Source organism: Petromyzon marinus, chromosome 57 (assembly GCF_048934315.1).
Source record: "Petromyzon marinus isolate PM22_M1 ecotype Great Lakes invasive population chromosome 57, UKy_Petmar_22M1.pri1.0, whole genome shotgun sequence".
Taxonomy (NCBI): Eukaryota; Metazoa; Chordata; class Hyperoartia; order Petromyzontiformes; family Petromyzontidae; genus Petromyzon; species Petromyzon marinus.
In genome coordinates this window covers 5,824,474-5,852,107 of record NC_133723.1, presented here as the reverse complement: position 1 = coordinate 5,852,107, position 27,634 = coordinate 5,824,474, and the positions used below count along the sequence as shown (strand labels likewise).

The window sequence follows — 27,634 nt, the reverse complement described above, 5'->3', positions numbered from 1 at the left end:
GCCAAACCACACCGGTGTGCTGTACTAGTGACGAATTGGCATGTTCTGTTTACATGACAACCCTTACTAGTTGGCTGTATCGAGTGGTGGCGAGCTTAAAGACACATTTATATATTTATGCGATCTAACCCAAAAAAAACTCTATTATGGATATTGGTCACGAAAGCCTACATGTTAAACAGATTTGAAAACGGCACTCAAAAGTGTTCAAGATTATACAGAAACTCACCCATGTCTACTTCTTCTCTCTGTGTACTCTCCTACCTTGCCTCTCTCTTCTCACTCTGCTCCCACCTCATTTTATTTATTATGCATGGTCACCTAGGAAAGCCTCAGTCTTAAGACCTTCATTATGGATATTGGAAGGTCCTGCCAATTTTTCACAGTAGGGGGCGATCCTGTTGTTCAATGCCATTTGAGTAATTCGCAGGTGATTTTTGAGCATTGGGATGTTTGGTCAATTACCAATTACATTGTACGTTTATTTAGCTATGGGAGGCAACCGGAAAACCCAGAGGAAACCAATGCAGAACAGGCAAATAACAAACTCTACACAGGAAGGTGCCTGAGTTGGGGATTGACCCGAGGCCCTTCTTGCTGTGGGGCACAAGTGTTATTACCACTGTGCACCACCCCCTTCCTCTTCCATCTCTTCTCACTATTCCATGTACTCTCCCCACTTCAGCAACCAAGATTTTCTGTTAAAATCCCCAGTCAACCTTTGCTCAGTGGGAGGTTCCTCATTCGCCTCTGCTGCGCACATAGCCTGGAACCACCTTCCCCCAGCCATCTGTGCTGTTGACTCAATATATTTTTTTCTCTGCTTACGACTGTCTGCTTCTCTCTATAAAATAAATAATCTGTTTCCATACAGAGTCTTGAGATGCGGTCGCATTATGATGGTGTATAAATCCACATTGTATTGTATGTCACAGGTGCCACCACACGAACCACCTCGTCATTCCTATGCTGTGTCCCAAGGGAAATTGTTTATTCGAGCACAATGCTCCTTGCAATGGAAACAATATTGCACCTCTCTCACATTCAAAAAAACATTTCCTCCCTGTCACTTTTTAATGAACAGTTGGATTCACTGCTTGGAAAAAAACCAAACACAAATAATCTTAAACTATACCTTAAATGCACATATTACACAGTATCATACATGAAACTGTAAGCTCTATTTTTAATTGTTAAAATGATAAATTCTGTAATTACCTGCAGAAGGGTGGTGCGCAGTGGCTCGCACAGTTAGCTACAACCCTGGTGACCAGGATGCGATTCACAACCATGGCTAACGTCAGTGGTGAGTCATATGTCAAAATCTTTGTTATCCCTCCACCCCACCTCTTCACCAACCTGCATTGACTAGTGCGGTTAAGTATGGTCAAACAACACTGTCTCTGGGCGAAATTCCAATATTGCACCTCTCAATGCTTATTTCTTTAAATTTTAGGTTTTGGTCGATTATCTTTGTCAATGTCCAAGGGCTCTCACCTGGTTCTAAATAAGCATCGATTCACTGAGCAATCGCTCACCATTGCACTCCACTCCATTCTTTGGTGACTTGAAAAGTCATGCAAAATAGGTTAACAATCTCACCAACAACTCCAAGCCGTTTCATGTTACAGCTGTTCTATCGGTGTATTTGGGTTGTCAGCAAATGAGTCAGGACGCATAATGACCTTGCTGGGAGTTCAAGCTGTACCACTCTGAGATACTGGATTAGAATGTGTTCCAGTTACCCGTAATTAAACCACCCAGTTGCTAATGGCTGCATGAACCAAAAATCACATCCAAATTTTTTATCACATTTAATTGTTTAGTTAAATAAATTTGATGTCATTCTGTAGACGCCAACCTTTAACTCTGGGTCATGTTGCACAGCTTTTGGCAAGAGGTGCTAATCGTAATTTTGCCAGATGACCTGGTGTTGATAACACAATTTAAATGTAATTGTAAAAAAAATATGGCCCTAATTGTAAGGCAATTTAGTCAACAAAACATCCAGATAGAGAGTAAACCGCATTGACGTAGCTACCTGCGCTTCTATTGCCTACTCCAGGAACACATTTTCTTACTCTTTGGTCTTTTCCGTAAAGTCACGTAGAAATAAGAAATAATAAAACTACATAATAGCGTACGACGTTTCGATTGCAACACAAGCAATCATCATCAGGTGCAGAAGAGTTAAATTTAAGAGAGAGAGGAAACACATAACCGCAGATATATATACAGACACCCAAGTAGACGGAATTAATACAGATACACCAGGGGATACAGAGAGAGACGGAGGAGCACACTAAATCAAACAGGGTTTGTGTTAATTCCCTTTATTTGGGTGTCTATATATATATCTGCGGTTATGTGTTTCCTCTCTCTCTTAAATTTAGCTCTTCTGTACCTGATGATGACTGCTTGCGTTGCAATCGAAACGTCGTACGCTATTATGTAGTTTTGTCATTTCTTATTTCTACGTGACTTTACCGAAAAAAAACAAAGAGTAATTCCTGCAGTCACGAAATCGCCAAATCAAACACATTTTATTCTTTGCTGCTACAGTCTATAATTGGGCCACGGCCATGTTTCGACTTGCACAATTATCCACCGACCGAACATGTGGAAGTAACGGTAGGATAAATTAGACCTCCGGTGCGCGGTTTGCTCTCAGAAATAGAATGGACATCTCACTCACATTGACGGCGTTGGTGTCGATGGTGCGCTGGTGCATAGCTGCCTGTTGGGAAGTCTGCATTAGTGCCTGTGCCTGCTCCGCTTGCTGCTGGTGCTGCTGGTGCTGCTGGTGCTGCTGCTGCTGTTGCTGCTGTTGCTGCTGGTGGTGATGGTGGTGGTGGTGCTGCTGCTGCTGATGCTGCTGAGGGTTGCGCTGCTGTTGTTGCTGCTGTTGCTGCTGTTGTTGCTGTTGCTGCTGTTGCTGCTGCTGCTGCTGTGGTTGTTGTTGCTGCTGTTGAGTTTGGTAGAAGGGGTACTGTACAAGGGATGGATCGAAGCCCAGGCTGGCAGCATCCAGCGTTACGGCCTGCCAGTCGTAGACATCGCACACCAACTGTACAACTACATTATGTCATCGGCTGATGGAAGGGAGGCCGTCGCACCACCTGCACCAGCGAGGCCTCCCTCTTCACGCAGCTCATCAGCAATATGCCGCAACAGACACTGCACGTACTTCAAAGAACAGATGCATACTTTTAACACGAGGCACGCACTTGAACAATAGCCATACACTTTAAGACTAAGCATGTGCTTAAATACTAGGCACATAGTTTAATCAGCACATTAATAAAAGCAACATAGACACATAATTAAATGCTACTTTAATCGATTTACCCTCCCTTCCTTCTCCCAGCAATTCAATAAAATGTCATTATTTCTGGGTTGCAATTCTATCCATCAAAAATACATTCTCTTCCATCTCATTTTAAGCATATCTCTTGGGATTGTATATTGTTTAATTGTCTCATTTATACATTTTTAACTCCGATAACCTAGATACATTACCATGTTAATTTGCATGCAAGTTTGATCAATTGTGGAGAATCGATTCTCACACTCACATTATGATTATTGCATTGTCAACATAAGAATTGCAGCTATAATTAATATACTTTAACACTTGACACTATTGTTAAATGTTTATATTTTTATGGATATCATGTTGTTAGGACTTAATTTTCACTTGCACTGTCGATTTTTCTGACCCAGATCTCAACTTAAAAATAGACTTAGTCTCAATGAGCTCTCACCTGATTATAAGTAAAGTTAATGAATGAATTAAGTCATCAATGAGTTAAGAGACAGTCTCCATAAGTACACAAACGAAATAGTGAATCGATATATTTACGTGCCTATTTAATACTAAATCCAAAGACAGATAACATTAAGCTACCGGAAGGCTTTCTCGGTGTGGATATGTGAAGTCCATTATGTGCAAAAAAAACATTAAAACGACAAAAGAATATTAAGCAGGGACAGTGAAAATAAACGATATTGGTGAATGCCAGTAATCCGCTACGATGGAGCACAGGGTCTGCGGCTGACATATTTGAGATTCCCAAATCTGCTGGCCTGTAAGGTAGTCTAGATTTAGCAGTACAGCAAATGGGTGCTGACTTACATGGAATTCCATGTAGGCTTGAGCTGCCAGGTGGCCAGGAGATAGCTACAGTGTTGCAATTAACCAACATCTCCGTGGAGTTTTGAGCACCCTCCCTTCACATGCATTGTGGGGTTTCTTCAGGCACTCCGGCTTCTTCCCATATGCAAAGCCCTTCCGATTTAAACATCCAAATTTAGGACTCCCCTAAAAGTCTTGGAACTCAGCGAGGTTTTCCTGGTTTAATACATATCGTTATTATTTTGATTTAAAGCTTTCGTGACTGCAGGGATTCATATTCTTGGTTCTTTCGGTAAAGTCACCACGTGGAAGGGAAACAATACAATAATAAAAATATAAAACAATACAATTCTCACGACGTTTCGACTGCAACACAAGCAATCATCATGTGTGAAAACCACAACAAGAAAATCTTCTTGTGTTGCAGTCGAAACGCCGTGAGAATTTTATTGTTTGGCATTTTTATTATTTGATTGTTTCCCTTCTACGTGGCTTTACCGAAAGAACCAAGAATATATATTGTTGTTATTGTTGGGTGCAGCGGTGGCGCAGTGGTCAGCACATTGTGCTATGAACCAAGTGACCCGAGTGAGGTTCCCGTTCATGGCTAACATTAGTGGCAAAGTGATATTTGAACTTGTCTTGGGGTCCAATCCCCTCTTCACCAACCTGCACCGAGCGGCGTGTGGTGAATAATGGCCAACAACTGCAAGGGTTGGCAGTGCGGGGGGTAGGCCTTCGTCCAGCAATAGACTGCAAAAAGGACATACCTACTATAATCACCCAGGAATGTTTTTGTCCTTAACGCTTGTAACGTCACTCCACATCGACCAGCCCCCCCTCATTAATATTCATGAGCAGGTGACGTCCTCTAAATGGACACCCCCCCCCTTCCCACCTCCATTATTATTACCTACTATAATGAGCCAAGAAAGTCTGTGTGCAACGCTCGTGACGTCACTCCACGTTGACCAGCCCCCCTCATTAATAATCATTAACAGGTGACATCCCTCCAAATGGACACCCCCCCCCTCCATTCATAATAATTAGCGGCTGACGTCACTCCACATGGGTGGCCGAGGCGCCTCCTCCCCCCTCCTCGGCGTCAACTTACAACCCTCACTACAAAGGCAGAACACTCACGTCACGTGATCTCCGTAGCGCTGTTGAGACATCGAAGTAAAAAGGACGTCGTGATGAACAAGGGATTATAACCTTAAAATGAAATAGGTCTGTGTCACCGCGCCCTTACAAATTGCACACGCATTGATGCAATGAATATATCACGTCGCGCTCTGTGCTTTTCGCTTGCAAGTTTCAGATTTACTGCAATACACCCGTCCTTGGATGGGCAAAAGGCTCGTTATTATTATTCTCTTCCCCCTGAAGATTTTACATGCTGTATTCCTGCTAGCACTGCTGTTCTATGCCGGGGAAAAATACCACTCGCTAGGCTTCTTCGGCAGCTGGCGGCAGATGGTACGAGGATCAGGCGAGAGCTTGGTTTTTATTATATTGAGACTTGATTCGAAGCTTTCGTGACTGCAGGAATTACTCTTTGGCGTGCGACGTTTCGGTTGTGTTACAACCGAAACGTCGTACGCTATTATGTTATTTTATTATTTCTTATTTATACGTGACTTCACCGAAAAAAACCAAAGAGTTTTTATTATATTCTCTCATTTTTGGCTACCCTCCCTCCTAGCCACTCGGCCATCCGACTGTCTGTCGCCCACCCACCCGCATATCCAACCACTCACGCGCTCCTTCCCGCCCACTCGCCAACTCACCTACCCACCCATGGATTATCATCGAGCTTACCACAATCCCCCAGTTCATTTAAAAATGCAATGTAAGTAAGCTCACACTACAGATGAAGCCAAAGGCTGAATGAATGTAGCAATTTCTGTGCTTGTAAGCGTTTGCTTGTATTTCTTTTCATTTTGAGATTTGAAGACGTCATTAAAAAAGCAACTGTGATTAGGAAATCTATGCATTGGCGTTGTTAATCCACATCGTTTATGATATACAAAGCGTTTTACAATTCCTTACGAATCTACTCCAAATGTGAACCACAATTTTCATCCTGTTTTAATAAATATCTGCCTTTGGCATACATGTACAGTCCTTTTGTCAATCCATTGTTGGATGAAGGCCGTCCAACGCTGTGCAGGTCGTGGGGCTTATTTGACCGTCCTCACAGCGGCTTCTGGCTCACCATCGAACAAAGACGGTCGCTTCATCGATTCCTTTCAGATGCGCTTCTGCGGGACGTCTGGAACGCTCTTCCTTCCAATATTAGGAAGCCACTGGAACTATGCACTTTCAAATGTAGATTGAAAACTCATTTCTTTAGAACAGCTTTTTGTGTAGAGTTTGTTATCCTTCTCCCACACCTTCGATTAACACTGTTGGATACCTACGGTGCGAAATAAATTAAACATACATACTCCACGCTGGTCAGTGCAGGTAATGAAGGTGGGGAGCATAGACATTTGGAGCACTGTCCTCTGCTGACTATGTATTCCCACAGCAGCCTGAACATTTGTTTTATGCATGGTAGTCATCTTCAGCTCAATCCTGCTTATCTTGTGAGATCTCATGGAATCAAGCACTGTAGCCCGACACCTATGCTCCAAACCGCACTGACCAGTGTAAAGTATACTCGAATAATCTCCATGACCCGCAGTGTCGTGAGGGGCCATCATCCCACAGCGAAATGACGTTCATGCAACTGCACCAGTCTGAAGGCAGTGCCACTAGAAGGGATCACGCAACTGATGAGCAACAAAATGAATGTTGGAAAATGAAGCCCAAGGGTTGGCGAAGAGGAGAGATGAGTAATGATGTGAGACAGTAGTGAAGCAGACTATAGCTGCATACAAACAAGTATAGTGCACTCTACATGAACAGATCCTTTATCCAGCAGTGGATAACGACTGGGTGATGATGCTGGCAAGAATAATGCTGATTGATAATGATGAAACTGCTGCCGCTGCCTAAGATAATGATGGTATGATGATTACGATGATGATGCTCATGGCAGATGCTGAATACTAGAGGTGATATGGCACATTGATTGATATCAATTGCTAAATTCACAATAAGTGAATCGAACCACCCGTTTAATATAAAATCAATACTTGTTTTTCAAGTCTTTTTGTTGCAATGTGTTAATCCGACCTCGCAGTAACTCGAGGCAATATCACTCAACACAACATTGAAAAATAAGCTGATCCTTAAATAAAATCGCAACCCTGAATGCTGCCAATTCGTTGAATTGCCGGGGCGCGGGGGATGACGATGTTGATGATTATTATGATGATAAGAATTGTGTATGATGATAAGAGTGCTCACCCGTGAGATGGGCGAGAGTGTCGGGGAGAGGGTCGGCGATGACTGCTGCTGTTGCTGATGCTGTTGCTGCTGTTGCTGCTGCTGATGCTGCTGCTGATGCTGCTGATGTTGCTGCTGCTGCTGATGCTGCTGCTGCTGATGCTGTTGCTGCTGTTGCTGTTGCGTGTGGGCATCTGAGCTCGGGGTGAGGGCCATGGTCAGAGGCCCCACGGGAGGAGGCCTGTTTCTCCGGGGGGAAGTCTGGCGTGCCCCCATGGCTGACACGATACATGGGAAACAAAGACAGCGTAGAGAGAGGTGAGGACATATTGGTCAAGGACCCCTTGTGCTGGTTCTTTGCAATATTGCTTTTTTTTGTTTTGTTGTTGCTGTTCTCACGCACCACGGATCGCCCAAGTGAAATAGCTGGGCTACCGGCTAAACAGGGTTATACATGTAACCAATCAAAATAAACTTAGAACATAAAATGAGGGGCAAAGTTGTAGGAGGGGAACAAAAGTGTTACCATAAGGCAGGAATAGGGAACCTTTTCCTCCTGTGGGACAAATAGCTAAAGGTACAGCCCTGCAAATGGTGGGTCATGCCACCGCTGCCAGGATATGGAACTGTCGACTTCTGGCTTATAAATCCTGTGTGATAACATAAAACACTGCAGTAGCTTCATTTTATTTGTGGGTAATACATCATAATGACTGTATAAATCTGAATACAAAAATCCTTAATAGTCCCTACTTTAAGGCTTCTATACAAACGTTCAGGAAGTGATTCATTAAACATCGACTATAAACACTGCACTGTGGCAAAAGGGTCACGTGCATGCACACACGCAATCGCGTGCAGTGAGGTTACAGCTGCCCATCTGTAAACCAAACAATTTCTAATACATTTTTTTAAAATTCTAGCCGTCACCACTTTCCAAATATTACCGAAAACACCAGACAGAACGGCGACATTATCGCATTTGAGCTAAAAGTTTTGGACGCTTGTTCAAGGGAGCACTTTTTGCCCAAAAAAACAGATGAGCAGCGTGGAAGGGGAATAAATAAACCAACATTTAAAACCCATTACGCAAAAGCGCAGGTGCTTGTGTATGTCAAAAGTTCGACGCCCCTGGCGATTAATTTGATAAAGTCGTGGTTGCTGAAAACAGGTCTAAAGGCCGCAAACGCCAAGGGGCCAGCGACAAACAGCACTATGTGTAATAGATAAGAGTCGATACTTTTTTGGGAATTGAGCAAGATTCTAAGAACTTGGGAGGAGAGACGATGGGAAGGAATTCTAAAGTCGAGAAAAAATGCTTGGCGGCCAAGAACAAATAGCACGACTGAAGCTGTAATAGATACATGTTTTTTTTTTAAAATTCAGCCAAGTTATGTAAAACTTGGGAAAAGTGACTTTGTAAAAATAAAACGTCCTCATTGGAGCAGGGCGAGGAAAGAATCAGATAGGTGTTATGACCGACTGCATGTTGCTTAAACAGTGTGGACGAGATGAAAGCGATAGGCTGGCAGACCCAAGTCCTCAAAGATGTCCTGGAGGAATCAATGAGTGAATTTCATGGGAAGAGCATCCACGGTATGAGCGTTGGACGCGTGATAAGGAGGTCATTGACCGCCGGCAAGGGTAATAAATAGGAGAGTGCTGGATTATATCAATCAATGTGACTTCTACACTTTAAAATTTTTATTAAGGTCGGAAATGTGGTCCACCCCAGACACGACAAAGGTTATTGGCCGAATTTGTGCTATGGTTCCGTAAAGCAGAATCTTTACCACCAATGAGCACGAGAACGATTAACCGTGTTAAGATATTAGTTTGGCATCCCCTCATGTCAGGTAACGCACCTTCTTGTATAATAAGGCTTGACTTAAAGCTTTCGTGACTGCAGGAATTCATATTCTTTGGGTCTTTCGGTAAAGTCACGTAGATAGGTACAAATTAATAAAAAATAATGAATATAAAATAAACAAAAAACCACGACGTTTCGATCACAACACAAGCGATCGTTATCAGGAACAGAGGGGGAAAATCTGCTGAATGCAGACTGTTTTGTAGGGTGTAGTCCTAATAGTCATAAACGAAGTGGGCGGGGCTAGTGATGTTAATGTGAGAAATTAGCATGTTAATGTAAGATCGGAGAGTGGCCTCCGCTACGAGTGCGCAGGTGGCTATGTTAATGCCAGAGATTAGCGTGTTAATGTGAGAGATTAGCGTGTTAAAGTGAGAGATTAGCGTGTTAAAGTGAGAGATTAGCGTGTTAAAGTGAGAGATTAGCGTGTTAAAGTGAGAGATTAGCGTGTTAAAGTGAGATATTAGCGTGTTAACGTGAGAGATTAGCGTGTTAACGTGAGATATTAGCATGTTAACGTGAGAGATTAGCATGTTAATGTGAGAGATTAGCGTGTTAAAGTGAGAGATTAGCGTGTTAATGTGAGAGATTAGCGTGTTAAAGTGAGAGATTAGCGTGTTAACGTGAGAGATTAGCGTGTTAACGTGAGAGATTAGCGTGTTAAAGTGGGAGATTAGCGTGTTAATGTGAGATATTAGCGTGTTAACGTGAGATATTAGCGTGTTAACGTGAGATATTAGTGTGTTAACGTGAGAGATTAGCGTGTTAACGTGAGAGATTAGCGTGTTAACGTGAGAGATTAGCGTGTTAACGTGAGAGATTAGCGTGTTAACGTGAGAGATTAGCGTGGTAATGTGAGAGATTAGTGTGTTAACGTGAGAGATTAGCATGTTAATGTGAGAGATTATCATGTTAATGTGAGAGATTATCATGTTAATGTGAGAGATTAGCGTGATGTTAATGTGAGAGATTAGCGTGATGTTAATGTGAGAGATTAGTGTGATGTTATTGTGAGAGATTAGCGTGTTATTGTGAGAGATTAGCGTGATGTTAATGTGAGAGATTAGCGTGTTATTGTGAGAGATTAGCGTGATGTTAATGTGAGAGATTAGCGTGTCATTGTGAGAGATTAGCGTGATGTTAATGTGAGAGATTAGCGTGTTAATGTGAGAGATTAGCGTGATGTTAATGTGAGAGATTAGCGTGATGTTAATGTGAGAGATTAGCGTGATGTTAATGTGAGAGATTAGCGTGTTAACGTTGAGAGATTAGCGTGATGTTGATGTGAGAGATTAGCGTGTTAATGGGAGATCGCAGAGCCACCGTGACGTAGAGGTCGGCGTCCGGAGGTGACCACGTTGGTGCGAGAAATTCAACCTGTTAATGTGAAATCGGAGAGCCGAAGCCATTGGGAAAAAATAAAAAAAATTTAGATCGGAAGGTGGCAGGATGGGAACATCACAGACAGTTATGACTTAAACTGGTTGATAACGTCCTTCCAATGATTGCTCAGTTCGTACCCATCTTCTCGGTTGAAATTGTGTCTGTGTCTGTATATATATGGATGGCTTCATGAACGAATCTTTGTTGATAGCCAGTGGGCTTACAAAGTACCTTCGTCTTAAAGAAATCGATTTCGTGTGAGCCAACCGCATTAAAACAATGATCAGCCACGGTCGACGTGTTGGTCCTACCGTGTTTCAAATCTGCCTTATGCTCATGAACACGGTCCGAGATATGTCGCTTAGTTTCCCCAATGTAACTACTGTCGCAGACAGAGCTTAGTTTGTAGACGCCATACATAGCAGGCGTCACCAAAAAGATTTCCAAAATCTTGAGCAAACACAAGATCCAGGCTCGATTTAACACAGTACATAAAATTCATGATCTGATCCCGTCTGTGAAGGATAGTATCCCTGATATGCAATGAAATACAAGCTTCAAAAATCCAAAAGAATATCTATTTTTACTACCATGTGACAAAAATATTTCTGTAACATGGTGTATAGCAAAGTGCTGCCCAGTACAATGTGGATAAACAAAAAGGTCAAACTTGATTAAAATACATTAAACTTTATTTAGGTGTGACTGTGTGTAGCTTCATCACTTGTTGTGACTTAAGTCATCCTCCTACCCACTCTCCATAGTCCACAAAGGCTGGGAACGAATTACGAGTGGCAATACAACACGATGATACACGTAATGGAGTATACATGTGATGCTCGCCGATTGTGACGATACGAACCACTTACTGTAGACTGGGCTTGCGTGGCAGCAGCTACATGCAGCAGTGGCAAGCACGATAACACCAGGCACAGCAAAATGGACAGCGAAAGCAGCAAACTTTACAATCCCAGCAGCAGCAGCAGCAGTCAGGTTCGTGAAGCCTTATCTAGCATGATATTCGCCCGATATGCTTCGGGCTTGAAGGGATCTTTGAAGTAGTTTCGTGATATCGGCCCCCAGGAGCTGCCCTTCAGCACAGAGGGTGATGCATTGTTCTGGAGAGTTCAGAATAAATTATTAATCTCTGTGACAAGAGACAGCAATTGAATTGGAGAAAAAGAATTGCTATTTTCTTTTGCAAAAAAATAAAAATTCCACACCAACCTGCAATAGTGGAACAGACTCTGTTAGGGTGGCCGTTCTCAAACTCGGGGGTCATGACCCCAAATTGGGTCATCACTCCAATTTGATGGGGTCACACTGGCGAGGATCCCCGCGAAACACGACACTCGCGTTCATTAACTCTGCGGTCATGGGGTCCCGCTTGTGTTAAATTTCAGGTCGTGACAGACAGTGGTGGTGCTAGCCCATTGGGGGCCCACAGCAGAATTATATTTGGTTTCAATTGATATACTCCAAGTGTGAGACGGCAGAGGTGATATAGACAAGAAACAGATGGAGTGAGATGACAGAAATGTGCACAAAATATATGGTACTAAGACGAAAGCTACGGAGAAGAAAGATATTATATACATTTGTGAGATGTATTCTTGGTTCTTTCGGTAAAGTCACGTAGAAGGGAAACAATAAAATAATAAAAATATAAAACAATAAAATTCTCACGACGTTTCGACTGCAACACAAGCAATCATCACACCTGATGATGATATAGACACACCTGATGATTGCTTGTGTTGCAGTCGAAACGTCGTGAGAATTTTATTGATTTATATTTTTATTATTTTATTGTTTCCCTTCCACGTGGTGACTTTACCGAAAGAACCAAGAATATGAATCCCTGCAGCCACGAAAGCTTTAAATCAAAATTTCTGAGATGGTTGTGTTAATTGGCATTTCATGTTTACAAGGATCTTCATGTGATCTGATATTTTTTGCTTTTGCAGCTTTATTTTCTTCACGACTCCAGGGCTCCCCTGATCTGTTTGGGGCCTTAAGCTTTTTCCTGGTTTGCTTAAACCTCACGTCACCACAGACGATAGGCAATTGTCGCTATACCTTGTGCTGGCGGCACGATTCCCAGGTGGGTCATGTTTCCTCCACCGCCGCCGCCGCCGCCGCCGCCGCCGCCGCCGTTTCCACTCGCGGCACCGTTGCCACCGCCGCCGCCGGTGAGCGCCGGGAAGGCAGATGAAGACTCGTCAGGGTCGAGCGGCGTGGGCAGCGGCGACGGGAAGTGAAGGTTGGTGAGGTCGGGGAGCGAGCCGCCCGTGTTGAGGGCACCAGGGACGTGTGGCACGCTTGACGCGTCTTGGTCACCCGACGGGAAGATGCTGGTGGGGGTTGTTAAGCACAGAGAGAGTTACGGTTTGATTGAAGTAAAAGTGCAGCCCTCCGATTACTTGCTCACACCGCTGCTGTCCACAAAGGAGTCCCCACTAGAGAAGGAGATCTAGAGACGCTCTCAAGAAGGTATTTGGCCTACTCCTCCACACCGGCCAGATGTTTGGGAAGAGATGGGGGTAATACAAAGCAGCATTGTAACTTTAAAGTCTATCGATAACAGTTTCAAACTCGTGTTGGACAATGTGACACTTTTCAGCCCGGTTGCACATCTACTTAACATATAATGATTCCTCACCTCATAATTTAATATGTATTCTTATATTCATGACAGATACATACAATCATGCATGTGACAATAATCTGGATAAATAAATGATTCACAATCGATGGAAACAATATGCAAGCTATAGGCTTATCTTACATTTTGCCTAATTGAGTTAACTAAAATGTACGAAGGCAGAAATAATAAGAAACAACGCAAACGAGACAGTGATCCCCAAGTATAACTCATTGCTGCCGGGTGCAGTGTCAATTTTTAAATGCCGAATATAAAGCAACATACTTTTGTGATGTGTACCAATACGTTCAAGGTACAAAGTACATCAAGTCGGTTGCTGTAACTGTATGCAGAGGCTCACGCCTCAGTATAGATGAGGTGCGTGGAAGAAGTAAATTAACACAAGCCTAGTGTCTGTTTGATAACAGCCATGTGTTTGTCGCTTTTATCCATCTGGTGGTGTTCACCACTGCAATGTGGCGGACGAGAGGGATCTAGCAAACCCTCAACTAAGACAGCGGCGGGGTCAGGCTGTCTTAACAGCGCTTGAGCTGATAGAAAAAAAACGAATGAGGCGGTGAGTGCCTACGTCTGGAGATGGATCCCTGATTATATTACGAGATGAAAATAAGCATGTTCTGTGCATGTATGTGTGTGCGCTCTCTACCAAGGGGACTGCTGGATTTGAAGTGTCTGAAGCAAAATAAACCCTTAATATTTGCGGGTGGCTACTTTCTTGGAGAACGGCGCATATGTTAAATCCGCGAATGCGAACAAGTTAGGGGAAAACAGGGTTATAGGGAGCACAAACATATATCATTAAGCTTACAAGTAAGATTTAACTTGCCTTTCATAATGATGGATGTAAACATTTAAACGTGCCAATATCACTGAAGAAATGACTTGTACAGTACGCAATTCCAGAGAAAATTGTCAAGGAAAGTACTCGCGTGCACACAAAGCCAGACTGAGCGGGAGAGCGGCATAGCCGTGGGCTATTTTTGCACTCTCACCATCCACGCCGCACCACACGACAGCAATTTTTGAAGGGCAGCAGCACGCTGCGGCTGCGGATATTTTAAATACAAACCCGCGAATTTCAAATTGCGCTTTAATAAATTTTGTAGTGAATATATGCAAAAAGCGCAATTATAAAAACCTTGGAATCGAGGGTGTACTGTAGTACGCATGTCTTCATCGTTGTGCTGTATAGCTCTCTCGTGCCGAAACAGCATACGATAGAAACCCAAAAAAAAACAGATCAGAGAGTGTTGAAATTATTTTCTTGGTTCGTTCGGTAAAGTCACGTAGAATGGAAACAAAAGCAGTAAAAATAAAACGTAATAAAATAAAATACTTTGTTTCCATTCTACGTGACTTTGCCGAAAGAACCAAGAAGATGAATCCCTGCAGTCACGAAAGCTTTAAATCGAAAAATTTGTCAACTCCAATGGGAGAATGCTGAAAACAAAAGCTGGCACAATTAAGCGCCTCACCCTCGGAATGTTCAAAAGGACCTTCTACCCATCCACAACAAAACCTACAAATTCCCGCTGCGCACAACCCTTAATTACCAAACATCACTGGCTCCGGCTCATGAATTTCCCCAGGTGTAGAGCCCTAATGAGGCGTCGGAAGACAAAAAAAAACCCCAACAAGACTGAAGCCATATTCTTAGCTCTTTCGGTAAAGTCGCGTTGAAGGGAAACAATAAAAAATATAAATAAAACAATAAAAAATTCTCACGACGTTTCGACCATAACACAAACCGGTCGTCATCAGGTGTGAAAAAAAACAACGGCAAGAAACATTTGCCGTTGTCTCCCTTCAACGTGACTTTACCGAAAGAGCTAAGAATATGAATTACCGCAGTCACGAGAAAGCTTTCGATCAAAATTTTAAGACTGAAGCTGTTGGGCACCGGGCCGCATCACGCACGCGGTTAATTCCGGCAGAGCGTGCGCGTCGCGCGTGTTCATCCATTGAGACCTACTTGATGTCGGGGACTTCGCACGACTTTGGTCGAGACGACGACGATGTCGTTGATGGTGATGCGTTCTGTGTAGAGAGCAAAAAAAAAAACACCCCAAAAACAATGTGAAGGAAAACATTTAAAGGTGCCATGCCAGGAGGTTGAATGGAACTGGCAACCTCGGAATTGCAAGTACATTCTGCAAACACGAACACCACGGCAGCATTCGTATGTCAAGAAAGGTCTCGTGGAATATAATTCTGTGGTTAGTGCTGTAAGTAGATAACTATGCCTGCATGGATAAAATAAATATTCCCCATTACATTTGAATAAAGCGTGAGTTTTCTCCATCAGCGAGCCAAGCCAAGAGTCCTCGCTGGCCACAACTGGGCCGTGATCCAACCAGTCGAGTTACCAAGTGTATAAATAAGCAAGTACAGTAATAACCTCGATTTACGTCTCCCCCATTTTACGCCGTTTGGCAAATACGTCGTCACTTCACTAATACCGCCACCTGATTTGTCTTGCCTCAACCCACACTTACGTTGCCGAAAGCATTATCCGTCCTTTCTTGGAACCCATCGCCTCTCAGACGTCACCTCCATCTACCCTGTAAATCGCTTTGATTTACCTCCTTTCGATATTTGTCATCGCATCCCCGGCGTAAACCGGGGGGGGGGGGGTATTACTGTATTTATGCCTTGCACCCAAGGGCTTGATTTCTCACCGAATGCTTTCTGGGTAGCCGGTGGACTGGAGCAGATGACACGTGACTCGTAGCCACAGCTTAAGCAAGAGAAATGCGCAGTGTCCCGAGTGTGGAAACATTTACTTGATCGCCGACATGCACCTTCCTGGTTGAAATTAAGCCCTACTTGCGAACCAATCCAAAGTCTGAAGATGGCCCAGGAAGGTTTTCACTGCGCTGCGAATATCCCTCAACTGCGGCCCGAATATCCCTCAACTGCGGCCCACCCTGGCACACTCAAAACTCCGCGGGACTTTTGCGGCTCCACGCTGTGTCTGTGCGACTCACCTTGGTCTCCCAGGCCTGCTTGTCGACGGCCGCCTTGTCCACAATCAAAAGCCCCTCCTCTGTGGAGCACAGTAGAGTTGATCCATGTCAGACAGCTGCTCGTGATTATATCGCCTCATCCGTACTGCGTTAAACCACCACACTGCAGGTCAAACCACTTCTTGAAATAGACTTCTTTCTCACACTCCTCGACCTTCGAATGAGATTCCATTGTCTCTAATCTCGTGTTATTAAAACTTATGCTCGTTTTCAAGAAACATTATATATTACAACTTCATGAGTGACGTTTGTTGCTGACCACTTGGCATTTTGGGCCTTTGCAAAAAAAACAACTACCATTAAATAATGATCGTCTCAGCTTGGTCACTACCAATTTTCTGTTCTTGTTGACATGATAGCCCATGTAACCTTGTCTTGATCAGCGAAAGTTAGAATTTAATTTAAATGAGGTTGCAGTGAGTTTCAGACCAACGTATACCTTTTTTTCCTTAGTGTTGGATTTCATGGCAATCGGAGCGACGAAGACAAGAACAGTGTCATGATAACATGGGAAAAAAAACGTTACACCATTTAACCGCAGCTTTAGATACACATACCAAATATCTGGGAGGCTCAACCAAGACACAAGGTCAGCTGGCAACCCCTCTGGCTTTAGACAGCCGCGTGCACTCAACCACCCGCCCTGCCCATGCGGTGGGTGGCCGCGCTGTTTGTGATCAATGGCTTGGCCTTTTGCTCATAGATGCTGCCTGTCTCATCTGCCAACCCTGCTCACTATGCAAATAGCCACGCTCTTTGCTCAGCATCATGAGTCGAGCATGAGTCCAGAATAATTACGGAATAATTTAAACTAGGACAGAATCTCGTGTTTCGCAAATTCTTTGGGATACGTTGGGTCAGGCTTTCTGAAAATGGGGCTGTCACTGGCAAGCCATCTCGTGTTTCGCAAATTCTTTGGGATACGTTGGGACAGGCTTTCTGAAAATGGGGCTGTCACTGGCAAGCCATGACGTTTGGTAACTTTAGCTTTATATGGGCACATCATTCAACCTACACATCGTCTACCGTTAAAACTGTACAGGTACTCGATGCGAAACAGAAGCAGCCCAATTAGGATTAAGGCGCCCCTTGACAGAATATGCACTGCAGGGTGGGTCGACATTGAAAGCAAAGATGTAACTTACAGCCCAATAAAAGTCGATTTTTATAGACCAGTATTGATCTAAATAATTGAGCTGAAAATTGCCAATTGTTACATGTGGGTTTTACAAAGCGTTTCAATTATTTTGTATCCAAGACAAAACAATGCATTTGATGGTTATAGATTTAAAATAACACAAGCCATGATAGTAGTGGGGGTTTGTTTGACCATACTTCACCACACTGGTCAGTGTGGGCTTGGATGCGGGGGCGGGTTTAGGATTGGTTCAGATATCACTTGCCACTGACATCAGTCATGAACCGCAATTGAACTTGGTTGACGGGTTCATAGCAGTGTGAAAACCACTGCACTACTGCTCTACCAGGCTTATAATTAGTTTTTATGTAATTTTGTTTAATGATTTCAGGTCATAAATTTGAGAATTGTTGCAAGCTGAATTAACATCAAGTATCACACAGACATCTGCGGAGGGCACAACCATACCTCACAGCTTCAGCGTGTATCCGAATTTTTCTGAAGCACATTAATCCCGCTGGGTTATTACATTTATTTTTGCCTACGTGACTTTACCGAAAGAACCAGAGTACAGGAGCTTTACCATCCCCGTCTCACAACACCCCCCCCCCACCCTGCATCCGTCCTCCCTGGCTCCTCCCCCCCTCCTCTTACCCTATATAATAATAATAATCTCTTATCACAAATAGCTCTCTTTACTGTAATGTTGCTGTGCTCGTGACACCTGATGACGGAAGCTTGTGTTGCCTCCGAAACGTCGTGATTTGATTAACTTTATTTTTTATTTTTACCTACGTGACTTTACCGAAAGAGCCAAAGAGTATGGGATCATTGCAGTCACGAAAACTTCAAATCTAGATATCGCATATGTATTCTTTAGTTGTGTTTTTACTGTCTCGTAGAATTAGTAGTAGAGCCGTGTCAATCAACTGCTGGACGAGGGTATCCCCATAACACACGGATCGTGGCTGATATTTAAACATACTTCACCACGTTGGTCAGTACGGGTTATTCAATGTGAGCATACACGTGGGAGCCATTTAAGTACAGTACAACAGTAGATTTGTGTTGTTGTACTACCCTCTGCTGCCCATCACGAAAAACCTGTGGCCGATAACACATTTTTCATGCTGGTCACCTATCCAAGCCCTATCCAGCCTCATACCTGTTAATTTTCAGAAATACGGCGATATCAACTGCCGACTTTTGGTCATAGGAGGATTTGACCGAGGTCACCGAATGCGTGGAGCTGCCCTCCCGGACGCTGGTCCAACCTCCTCCCTGTCCGTAACACATCAGGAGAGGACAAGAACCCAATGCGTGCGCTATACAAGCGCCGACGAGCATTACCGTTCCGCCGTGCTGGCTGTGCGGTCGCTGCCTGCTGCCCAAGCACCGAGAATCCGTCTGGCGGCGTCGTGGTGACGGCGCTTGTGTGCAGCGCCGAGTCCGAGTTCGTCCTGTGAGGAGGGGCAAGCGGCAACACCACCACCACCGCCGCCACCGCCGCCGTGATGTCAGTAGCCGGGTGGGGAAAAGCCCGACCGCGGTCATTAGCAAATCACTCTGCTCTGAAAAGCCAGTTGTAGAATTACACAGAAACGTTACCATCAGATGCAATATAGGAAACCAGACAAAGCTAAATCACAGATAATGCACAACTTATGTCAATTGGTCTGTGAAAAGACGTTTATTGCTTGCACCAGTGAGTTCGGCAGTATCTCACCTGCGCCAGCTGGTGTCGGGAGGAGGTGACAGGTAGATGGAGCCATACGGCGAGCTGTCCACGTGATTTCGTAACGTTAAGGAAAACATCCGTGTGAAATTTGGTCAGTGCCATCCTTCATCAATTCTAGTGCTGGACTATACACCTAGACAGTGTGTAGCAACATCCACCCTCCTGCACAAACCCCTAGGGTCACCAGTGAGATGCTGAGACTCATTACATCTCGCAGAGGATTGCTCCACCGAACAAATTAGTTCCATGGTTCGGTTCACAAGAAAAACCAAACGTTCAGACGGTTAAAAGTGTAGATGTTCGTAAATCGGACGTCCGTATCTCAGAGACCGTCCTCCCAGCCAGATAAAAACAATATTCGTTTCTCAATAACTTATACTTAGCATACAGTAAATACACAGTTAAGATAGATAAAACACTGCATATATAAAAGCATGCACAGCTCCATGCTTTTCAGATCACACTGAGAAATATAAATGGGAATACATAGATCAGAGAACATACCCAAGTTAACGTCATCATACTGCTGCTAAGAAAATGAAAAGAGCTTGGTTAAGGACTCTTCACTAGAAATCATTGCCAGTGGTAGAAACTAAAAACGATGGACTGGTAACCAAAGGAGGGAATGGGCCAGGGAGAACCACAATTAAAATAGAGCAATGAAATCAGCTCATGTACAGGAGCCAGATAGTTCGTTGCAGCGTGGGGAGGGGGCTTCATAAGCAGATCATGGCTGATGACAACGACGATGAGGACACACAGCAGCATGTTCGAACTACTTCTGTGCAAATACGTTTCCATCCTGATGCTGGAACCCTGCAATGGTAACACCTTGGTTCGATCAGCAACACATTTACCAGCATCGTAAAAAAGGATCCAATTCATGTGATCACGGGAAAAAACCCACGCGCTCATCTTGGCACCGATCCAACCCGAGAGGCAGACCTTGCCGACAGGTGGGTCTCCCCCCCCCCCCCCAAACATGGTCGGTTTAGGGCTGGCAAACATCACACCGCTCCTCAGAGGCAAGCAGAGGCCAGATGGTCGCATTTACCGACGTGTATTTAACAGAGTCCGCAAGCAACACAATCCGTAGTTTTCTTGTCCATTACAAAAAGCTTACTAAGAACACTGTGGCTAATTACACGCCAATATTCCCTCCACCCCATCACCACTGCCTTACCTCTGCCCACAAAAACGAGAAAGAAAAAGCTGGCGTCAAGTTACAATGTTGGAGTAGGGGTGGACCCGGTCGTGTAGCATTACTTAATTTAAAGAGGGGGGGGTCACAACACAGCTGATGTTAAGCTAACTTTTAACAAACGCTAAACAGAATGCGTAATGATAACATCTGCTTCATTGATAATGCACTCTGCTCAAGGAAAGGATGCAGTGCCCATTGCTTCATTGTACCAATTTTGGAGCAACAATTTATAACTTGACTAAAAGAGTTTAAAAAAAATGGGCCGAGCCTTGAGCAGCGGGAGATCAACCCCCTCCAGCACCTGCAAGGACACTACAGGGCTCGGTTGGACTGCATCTTCACCTTACCTCAGGTTTGCAATTGGACGAAAATAGCAGCTGGCAGACCAATCTACCACATGTCTTGTTCAAACCAAGCTTGGTTAACTGTGACATTCAATGCACTTGTGCTCCTAGCACCTTCATTAGATTAACACTAATGCTATTTTTGTTTACACTGCTCCGCTTTGTTCCAATTTGCGTGTCAGATGGAGACAACGGATGGCATCTTGACATGTTTGTGTGGTAGAAAAATCGCCGCCTGAGTCAGCGCTAGGTTACGCCTTGGGGTGTGCAGGGTACATAACAGAACAGAGCTAAGAGCAGCGCAAACATTGACTCCCTTTATTAAAGTTAACCAGAAAAAAAAACACCGTGTCCAATTTACGGGTCTATTTATACTGCGGCCTTTGTTAGATAACACCATAAATGTCCTCTGCCACCGCACAAAACCAGGTGAATCTCATTAGGCATGGTATTTTTGGGTGCCTTTGGTACAAAATTATTTATAGGTATCAAAGTTTAGGCTGGACATTCTTTGATTAATATCATGATTGAAGAATGCTTTATTTACCACTGTACAAAAATGTTGAATGTGTCTCAAAATGTTACACAAATAAATCCATGGCTCCCCTTTACAATTCTGTTCATCGTGAATCTTTGAAATGCCTTTCCTCCCTATTTGTAGTGATATGAATAAGTATGAAAATATTCCACATTAAATTGAACTCATTAAACCGCTAAGCCACAAAACCTCTCAAAGAAAAGTGAGCGAAAAAATGTTCTTCAAATTCATGCACATGAAAAATTCATTGTGGAAACCCAAATGTCCCATCATTACTTTTAATGATTCTCTACAAATATGGAAAATTCCTCCATCTGCAAGCACAAAAATCTCAATAATTTCAGTCCATACGAAGCCACAAGCCCCCCACCACTCACAGCCATGTAAGTCAGTGATGAGCCCACTACAATAACGAGGTCAGTCTCCCCAACAATATCAGGAAAAAGCAATCACCCTTTGTCAACCCAATAGTGGATGAAGGCCTCCCACACAATGTGGGTTATATGGGGAATCTCTGACCAATGGTCAGTACAGATTCAAGGATACATAAAAGGACAGTACAACAATGGATGTTTCTGTGTAGTCTACCACAGCCATAATGTATGGTGGCTGCCCATTCATGCATTATCCAGGCTCAAGCTGCTTAGCTTCAAGCATTCTTAGGGATTTAGTCACAGGCAAATAAATGAAAATGCCACCCAAGATAAAAAAACACGTGTTTTTATATTACAGGTAGTCCTCTACTTACGATGGAGATGCGTTACGACGACCCCATCGTAAGTCAAAAATATCGTAAGTCGAAGATGGCCTAGCCTACCCAGGAGTCTTAAAGAATGGTGATAATTTAGCAAAAGAGCAATTTACAGTACTGTACTGTATACACGATATACTGTATGCATTTATTAATTACAATACTGTATTGCACAGTAAAATGTAAAGTAAAAAAAACCAGGTAAATTCCTAGCCTACCTATATGAACTGCAATTTAATAGAAAGTTTTTTTTAGGAAAAATCCTATCTGCTATAAAAAAAAACTATTAACATGCATTGAACGTATCGTGTCGTGGTTAACCCTAAAATGAAATCGCAACGTACAGTATCGTACCTCGTACGCTGCTGCGTTTGCCTGCCGCGCGAAATTTTAAATATTTAACAATTTTGTCATATCGCTATCGCCATCGTAAGATCGAAATATCGCAAGTCGGACCGTCGTAACTCGGGGACTATCTGTACATATTCATGCCTAGGCTGTGGGTCCCAGGTTGCTGACATTCATTTAAGGTTTTTTTTAATGAGGGCGAAAAACTTTAAATCCATGCGTTAGCAGCGTAAGATGGCTAGGAAAAGGCCTTCACCTCGCGGAAGATTGATAATCACTGATGATAGAGCGCTTTGGTTTTTTTGGGGGTCTCTTTCTTTAAGAATGCAAAAGAGTTCGCAGGAATTCTTGGCCGAGACAGTTTCCAGCTCGTCTCTATACGTCACTAGCTTAGAAGTCTGTGCTGTGCCTCAGGCTGTGTGTTGGGATACATGTAAACAACGCAAGCTGACAGCCAAGCCAGCCGGAACGCCTCTCTTATCTGTCACCGAGTGACTTCCTCCAACCAACTCGAGCTGTTGCTAATCTCCAGGAAACAGCCCGACGACTATGATGTCTATCGCCCCGGGGAATGGGCATAGCGACCCATCAGTGTCATTTTGACGTCGAGTTTTTTTCTCTAAATATATTTGTGCTCTCAAATGACGTGCCAGTTACACTTGTGATAACAATTCTGGGGTAAATGGAGTAAAAAAAGAAACCCATAATTGAGTGAAAAAACACGCGTGCAAGCCAATTACTCCAAGAGGAATGGGTGATATTTGCATCTTTTCACTTCATTACATTACATTCAAGTATTAATCACTTACACTTGCCAACACATGAATTAGATTTCATCTGCACTACAGTAATAAGTTATAATGGCTTTTAACAATTGAACTGGAGGGGATTTAAAAATATATTTTTCTACATGCATACAAACTAATTACAAAATCACCCTGATTGCACTCAATAATATTGTAACTCAGAAGTTAAGCAGGTTTGAGCAGCAACCTGATATTCGTGATGGGTTTTTTTCCAAGTCGTCTGGTTTCCTGACACATGCTAAACATTCCTTACCACTAAAACATCCCAAGGCAATGGTACCCTCCTAAACACGAGTCTTGAGACTCAGTGAGGCTTTCCTGGTTTAACAAAATTGTCATTCAATAATACATAACCCACAACATATACTTTGGAAGGGTCAAACTTCTAAATGAAATTTGCTATGTACATTGAGGGATAAAAGTATTTGATCCCCTGCTGATTTTGTACGTTTGCCCACTGACAAAGAAATGATCAATCTATCATTTTAATGGTAGGTTTATTTGAACAGTGAGAGTCAGAATAACAACAAAATCCAGAAAAACGCATGTCAAAAATGTTATAAATTGATTTGCATTTTAATGAGGGAAATAAGTATTTGACCCCCTCTCAATCAGAAAGATTTCTGGCTCCCAGGTGTCTTTTATACAGGTAACGAGCTGAGATTAGGAGCACACTCTTAAAGGGAGTGCTCCTAATCTCAGCTTGTTACACGTTTAAAAGACACCTGTCCACAGAAGCAATCAATCAATCAGATTCCAAACTCTCCACCATGGCCAAGACCAAAGAGCTCTCCAAGGATGTCAGGGACAAGATTGTCGACCTACACAAGGCTGGAATGGGCTACACGACCATTGCCAAGCAGCTTGGTGAGAAGGTGACAACAGTCGGTGCGATTATTCGCAAATGGAAAAAACACAAAATAACTGTCAATCTCCCTCGGCCTGGGGCTCCATGCAAGATCTCACCTCGTGGAGTTGCAATGATCATGAGAACGGTGAAGAATCAGCCCAGAACTACACGGGAGGATCTTGTCAATGATCTCAAGGCAGCTGGGACCATAGTCACCAAAGAAAACAATTGGTAACACACTACGCCGTGAGGACTGAAATCCTGCAGCGCCCGCAAGGTCCCCCTGCTCAAGAAAGCACATATACATGCCGGTCTGAAGTTTGCCAATGAACATCTGAATGATTCAGAGGACAACTGGGTGAAAGTGTTGTGGTCAGATGAGACCAAAATGGAGCTCTTTGGCATCAACTCAACTCGCCGTGTTTAGAGGAGGAGGAATGCTGCCTATGACCCCAAGAACACCATCCCCACCGTCAAACATGGAGGTGGAAACATTATGCTTTGGGGGTGTTTTGCTGCTAAGGGGAAAGGACAACTTCACCGCATCAAAGGGACGATGGACGGGGCCATGTACCGTCAAATCTCGGGTGAGAACCCCCTTCCCTCCACGACCATTGAAAATGGGTCGTGGATGGGTATTCTAGCATGACAATGACCCAAAACACACGGCTAAGGCAACAAAAGAGTGGCTCAAGAAGAAGCACATTAAGGTCCTGGAGTGGCCTAGCCAGTCTGCAGACCTTAATCCCATAGAAAATCTGTGGAGGGAGCTGAAGGTTCGAGTTGCCAAACGTCAGCCTCGAAACCTTAATGACTTGGAGAAGATCTGCAAAGAGAAGTGGGACAAAATCCCTCCTGAGATGTGTGCAAACCTGGTGGCCAACTACAAGAAACGTCTGACCTCTGTGATTGCCAACAAGGGTTTTTCCACCAAGTACTAAGTCATGTTTTGCAGAGGGGTCAAATACTTATTTCCCTCATTAAAATGCAAATCAATTTATAACATTTTTGACATGCGTTTTTCTGGATTTTTTTGTTGTTATTCTGTCTCTCACTGTTCAAAAAAACCTACCATTAAAATTATAGACTGATCATTTCTTTGTCAGTGGGCAAACGTACAAAATCAGCAGGGGATCAAATATTTTTTTCCGTCACTGTACATAGTGGATCAATGGTTCATAAATGGGGAATTCTCAGAAAAAAAAATACCTCCCAAGATTATTATTAGTACATTAGCGAATACAATGCCTTAAAAATAACATTGGCAATGTTTCAAGCAATGACAATTCTTCACAGCACACAGGGAAGCCAGAGAGGTAAAGTTTACAAAAAAATAAGCATATCAACTGTTAACCGTGTATGCCGATTAAAAGGTGGGCTGCATTTATTGGGTTAAAGAAAGTGTCTCTAAATGGCATTCCAAACATGCATCTATCCATAATTCTTTGTGCACTCTTCAGTTTTTGTTCCAATTTCTTCATTGATGTTCAATAACTGAGCCATGTCATAGCCGGTAGTAAGCATTCATAATAGAGGGGTTTTTTTGTCAATTCGTAACTAGTTCAGTACACTGGTGTTGGGAGAGTAAACCCACAACATTTACAAACACACACCGGTGTGCTGAACTAGAAACGAATTTGCATGTTTTATTTACGTGGCAAACCTTCCTAATTGGTTGAGTCGGGTGGTGGCAGGTTTAACAATACATTTATATTTATGCGATCTAAACCAAAAAAACCTCTATTACGTGAAAGTAAGCATTAAAAAAAACAAAAATACAATAACTACCTCCAAGGCCAAACACATGTTGTGAAGCGTTCCATAATCCATGCATTTGCATGATTTTTTCTTCCTTTTTTGGGTTAGTTCTTCCTCTAAATAGGTACCAGGAAGTGAAACGCTGCATCTCTGCTGATGCCAACTGGGAGCTCCAGACAATGGGTCAACATGGACCCGGTGTCACTGCTGCGCTTCTGCAGCTAACTGGGTCTGTCTGCATTATCTGGGCAAATCACTTCCATGCTGTGACCTCAATGTACAGATAAGCATCTTATACATCGCCACTCAGGCTCAAATGTCAGGCGGTGTCTGCGCTCAATGCTACAGTGAGTCCAGTGTTACATTCGACTGGGTCAGATGAAGGCTTTTTTTCCCTCCAGGGTCAATAAAATGAGTATCAATTTGTGGGAAGACATCATGTGTTGTTTCATGTGTGGGTTTTTATTTTTTGTGCTATGATTTAAATGTGTTGTTTTGCTGTACTTAATTAATTATAGGTCTTTCATAAAAGATAGACTCCTCATTTCAATTGGCCCTCCCCTGGCTATAAAGGTCTACTGTTAATATTGGTAGACGGGAAAGACATCTTTAGCCACACATATCAGTAACGAGATATGTGGACAGGCTGCTATGTATTTATAATATAATTATGTTTATACCGAGTGTCTGCTGCTGCGTCCTGTGCAGCGCTTTGAGATCCATGATGAAAAGCGCTCTATAAATGTAATGATTATAACAAAATATAGATCTAACGTAGGAACTACCCAGCTTCTCGGGCATTGCAAAGCCACAGAAGTTCACTTAATCACGTTAGAACTATACACGTGAAGCACAGGCGAGGAATTAAAACAGTTGCTTAATTGTGACTCCAGTGCAGTGTAATCCATCACTCACATCACCGCCCAATATTTTTGCTGGAGGTACAACTGTATCGCAGGTCCACCCAGCACCCCTCAGGGGCAACGAACAGCTCATGGGCATGCGGTCTCGATGGTGCCAAGAGACACAACAGCCTCGATGTTGGCGAGTGAGCGCCTGGCTCCGGAGCAGACTGGCGGCAGCTAGGTCCTCCAGGGCAGCGATCGATTATCTGGAGAGCTTTGGGAAACGGCCGCCCCGCAGAGGCCGGCAAGAAAAAAAAACGTTGGGAGTAATTCTGTTGCGACGTAATGAAGGTCATTATGGAGCAAAGCTGTGGTTCGACCAGCGTTGTTGACAAAGAGGCTCGTCTGTTGGATTGTGATCAATTTTACACAATAAATCATAGTAACACTTCACATTACTATATTGTGTTAGGCAGGGTCCTTTCTATTTATATTTTTTTATTATTATTCCATTAACATGGTACAGTAGAAGGCTATTAAATAATGCACTCTGGCTACAGCACCAAGCTACAATCGATGATACAATCGGATGAAGAAAACTACAAATTCTGGTCAATAACATAAATCTTATTTTATGGCGCTTTTTTGTCCTCCGAACTATCTATTGGCCAATTAAACATGGGACACTGTTCAACTCTTGTCTAGCAGTCCAAGCCACTGTTGGACATTCCATATTCTAATGGCAGGGGCAAGTCCCCCATTGTAATAATGGACCTTGATAGCCAGGTTACAAAGACATAAATCCCCCGAATAGCCATATTTGACTTTTTGAGGCAAGTGCTGTTAGTGGGCACTTATGAAGATCAGCACGGTACATAAGGGGGTGGGGTGGCCCGCAC

General features: G+C 43.4%; 1 protein-coding gene across 6 annotated transcripts in view; it reads right to left on the bottom strand.

Annotated features, from left to right (window-relative positions):
* Positions 1-27,634, bottom strand: part of CRTC1 (CREB regulated transcription coactivator 1) — a 64,099-nt gene that overhangs the window by 15,681 nt on the left and 20,784 nt on the right. For 4 of the 6 annotated variants that reach the window (XM_032975818.2, XM_032975821.2, XM_032975819.2 and 1 more), the window contains 7 exons: positions 19,280-19,341; positions 18,904-19,013; positions 16,377-16,435; positions 15,362-15,426; positions 12,804-13,078; positions 7,493-7,749; positions 2,696-3,067 (listed from right to left, as the gene is read on the bottom strand). In XM_032975818.2, the coding sequence (XP_032831709.2) occupies positions 2,696-3,067; positions 7,493-7,749; positions 12,804-13,078; positions 15,362-15,426; positions 16,377-16,435; positions 18,904-19,013; positions 19,280-19,341 (1,200 nt within the window). The remainder of the gene's footprint in view (positions 1-2,695; positions 3,068-7,492; positions 7,750-12,803; positions 13,079-15,361; positions 15,427-16,376; positions 16,436-18,903; positions 19,014-19,279; positions 19,342-27,634) is intronic. The other 2 variants (XM_032975822.2, XM_076052701.1) reach the window with 1 other exon arrangement.